We start from the raw sequence: 3,853 nt of genomic DNA on the forward strand, positions 1-3,853 counted from the left end.
CCTATATCTGTACCTTTAATTTGCAATCATTTCGAGAATTATATATATGATAGCTAAAAATGCTATATCTTTACCTTTAATTTGCCATACATGACCATATATAAAGCTAATGGTCCTCCTCCATTAAAAGCCACCCTAAGGCTGAATACGTGCATGCATGGTAGAGAGTATTGTATGCATGTTCATTGTTTTTAATTTATATTGAATAAAGTAGCTTTATATTAGGCTTTAGCTGCTTTACAAAGGCTGTAACATATACTACGTATATGCATGGATGATGGATTGATGGTTAAGTAGGCACGTACGCACATTATTGTTTGGTAGATATTTTTGCGCTTTTCAATTTTTCATCACTTGATTTATTATTTGTTCAATAAATTCTTCAATCAATTGGATCACAAGCATATTCTGTAGGTGTGTGTAAATGGATTTGTGTATTTCAATAAAAGATAGACAGATAGTTACATGATGTATACATTAAGGCACTAATCACAGGTAAATAGGTAATAATATGAGATAAAAGATTGTTAGTTACATGATGTAATTGGGGATTTTTTTAATTCAATAAAAGATAGTTAAATGATGTAAATGGATTTGTGTATTTCAATAAAAGATAGTTACATGATGTATACATTAAGGCTATTTTTTTTATTTTTTATTTTTTATTATTAATTAAATATTTATTTTAAAATATAAATAATATAAATGGCAGTTATTAATCATAGGTTGCCACATGGCAAATTGGCAAATTAAGCTTAAATGATAAACGGAGTTAACGTCCGTTAGTCCTTTGGACATTTGTAACATTTTTGATAAATTTAGGGGCATATGGCGAATACATTTGAAATTTTTTGTTGGTATATATGGTGAATAAAAAAAATAACTCTGGGGTATTTGGTGAAAAATCCAAAAAAAAAAAAATTAGACAGTGATTGATTGCTTATACGTATTTACCTACTCTATCAAAATGAGACTTTTTGGGAGGAAGTTGAAAAACAAATCCGTAAGAGTCAAACCCAAAACGAGCAATATCATAATATCGTGGTTAAGCATTGGTGTATAGCTGCTATTTACATGGAAAGTAAAAATAGCAGCTAGAAGACAAAAGAGTGGTGTTTTTTTTTTCCTGGTACAAATATTGTACCGCTGTTACCTAAAAATACAATTGTAGCAATAAAAAATTACAAAAATTAAATGAATTTACCAATCAGCTCTCCTATGTGCATCATAATCAAATAGCAGCTATACGTCTAGTTGTACTCTAACGTTGTAGATGTTGTCCAACAAGTTGGCTGATTTGGGGCCAACGGACACAATAAACAAAATTTGAAAAAGACGGAACATTCAGAAATCTTTGTGCCTTTGGCCTTTGCCACGAATAAGCATGCATAGGTTTTGCCCGTGTTGTCTTACTGGTATACATACTCCATAACACTTAACACATTTAAAACTGGTCCCTTTTTAAGATTATTTTCTTTGCCGTTGAAAAAACCATAATTTTTGTTGTAAGGATAATTTGTTAACGTTTATTATCTTTCGTAGAATTGGTAGGCCACTGGACACGAGATTCACGATTTGTCGTTCTAACGGACATTGAGACAAGCATCAGTTGCAATGTTGCATCACCGTTACTTTCAAAAGGGCAGGACAACTTGAGAGTATGAGATAGAGTTCACATTGAAGATTATTTAGCATTGATGATATAATGGCAAAAATCATACTTCGTCATAATTGTAACATTTGAACTTTTATGCTTGCTTGTATCATACTATCATTCAAATATTATTTAATTTTTTTACGGTTTATACATAAGAATTATAACTAATGTAACTATATGAGATTGTTACATTTTCTTTTTTGATAAGGAGTATGTTTTTTTTTTTTTTTGAGAAAGCCGGATGGCGTGCCTTATATTATTAATGTATCCATCAAAACATACGGGGAAACCTCACTAGGAGTATGGTTTTCCCAAATTTGTTCACAACCAAAAGGCACTAAACGGGCTAAATGATGAGCTACACTATTGCCCTCCCGTTTTACATGGCTCCAAGAGAAAGAATAGAAAAAATTACAAGACTTAAGAATGTCGTCTAGCAAGCTATCAAGATCAATGAGAAAGATCTTTCCTTTGCAAAGCCTTCGAATGAGGACTTGACTGTCTGATTCCACAACAATATCCTTGTAGCCATAACGTTTAGCTAGTCGAATGGCCATGGCGATAGCCTTGCATTCAGCAATAATGGGAGGCCAAAACGCTCTCACACGTCTGACAGCAGCCATAACCACCTCTCCCTTCCAATTTCGAGCAACGACACCCATACCTGCCCACCCCTCGTCTCTTAAAGATGCATCACAATTCAATTTAATAACTCCATCCGGGGGAGGAACCCACGTCTTGGGGCTGTTACAAGTCTTTAGTTTCGCCACACCATAGATTTTCTTCGAGCATGAGATACATTCACTTGCTAGGCGTAAAACTCTATCCACGAGCACAGGATAAAAAGTTTCAGTCCCCTTAAAGATTTTTTCATTCCTTTGTCGCCACAAATTCCACATTAAAATTGCAGCCCTGCATAGCTTGTTTGAATCAAGTTCTTTCTAGGAATTAAATAAGTCCAGGAAGGTAAGATCAACCGGCCAGCTCGCAAAATCTTGGTAATCGCACTCAGACCAAAGACCAGAGACAGTAACCGTTCATGGAGAAAGCCCACGTAATCATGTCTGCAACAGGGCTGGAATTAAGAGGGATAGACAATATGTTTCGAGCATCCTCTTCATTGAAGCTGCTGCAAATAAGAGAAGCCTTCCACTCTCCTTTTTCGTGATCAATTAGATCACTTACACGTTCAACATCATCCACCTTAGGAGTAGAAATAAATCTGCTCGAACCTGTGCCCAACCATGGATCGCACCAAATGTTTACAGACTCGCCATTGCCAATACGCCATAGGATTCCATCCTTGAGAAGTCCCTTCGAAGACCATATACTCTGCCAAGAAAAGCTACCCGCATAGCCTAGGTACGACTCTAGAAAGCTGTTGTTTGGGTAGTATTTTGCACCCAAAACCTTGCTGAGTAGGGAGTTGGTAAACCTCATTAAGCGCCAGGCTTGCCTTCCAAGTAAAGCTTCATTGAAAACCCGTAAGTCCCTAAAACCCAATCCACCAAGCCACTTAGGAGTACATAAATCACTCCAACTTTTCCAATGAACCTTGCGGCACTCATCGCTACTACCCCATAGGAATTTTGCCATCATGGAATGAATGTCTTGGATAACACTAGCCGACAACTTGTAGACCCCCATTAGGTATGTGGGAATTGCTTGAATTACCGCTTTAAGGAGAATTTCTTTCCCCGCCCGAGACAACAATTTTTCTTTCCAACCGTTCAACTTTTTCCAGATTCTATCCTTCAGAGCCATAAAAATCATCCTCTTCGATCTTCCAATAATGGTGGGAATACCTAGATACTTCCCATGAGTGTCCACCCTTCTCATTGCCAAAATCTCAAGTAATTCCTCTTGCATCGACGTACTAACACCTTTGCTAAAAGAGACCTCCGATTTGTCATAGTTAATTTTCTGTCCGGAAGCTGCTTCATATGTGTTGAGAATTTTAACAATTTTCGAGCATTCACTTCGGTTGGCTCTTGCAAAAAGAAGACGGTTGTAGACACCCATTTGTGTCTCCCCAAAACCAAACCCAGTGATGAGTACCTTTCACGTCGAATCATAATCGAATGAAGTGAAAGTGTGGAAGGTCTAGTGTTGCGGAAAGTTTTAAATTTCTTTTCTCTTCTCTCTGTTTTTGAAAACTTATTTTAAGGAAAACAGCCAATCAAGTTTGGTTGGTCC

At 36.6% G+C, this 3,853-nt stretch overlaps 1 protein-coding gene across 1 annotated transcript; it reads right to left on the bottom strand.

Annotated features, from left to right (window-relative positions):
• Positions 1–1,908: 1,908 nt before the first annotated feature.
• Positions 1,909–2,556, bottom strand: LOC145568136 (uncharacterized). Its single transcript, XM_081627572.1, has one exon. The coding sequence runs from the start codon at positions 2,554–2,556 to the stop codon at positions 1,909–1,911; it is 648 nt and encodes a 215-aa protein (XP_081483698.1).
• Positions 2,557–3,853: the final 1,297 nt, after the last annotated feature.

This window comes from Chenopodium album, chromosome 2 (genome assembly GCF_948465745.1).
Source record: "Chenopodium album chromosome 2, dcCheAlbu1.1, whole genome shotgun sequence".
In the NCBI taxonomy this organism is placed as follows: Eukaryota; Viridiplantae; Streptophyta; class Magnoliopsida; order Caryophyllales; family Amaranthaceae; genus Chenopodium; species Chenopodium album.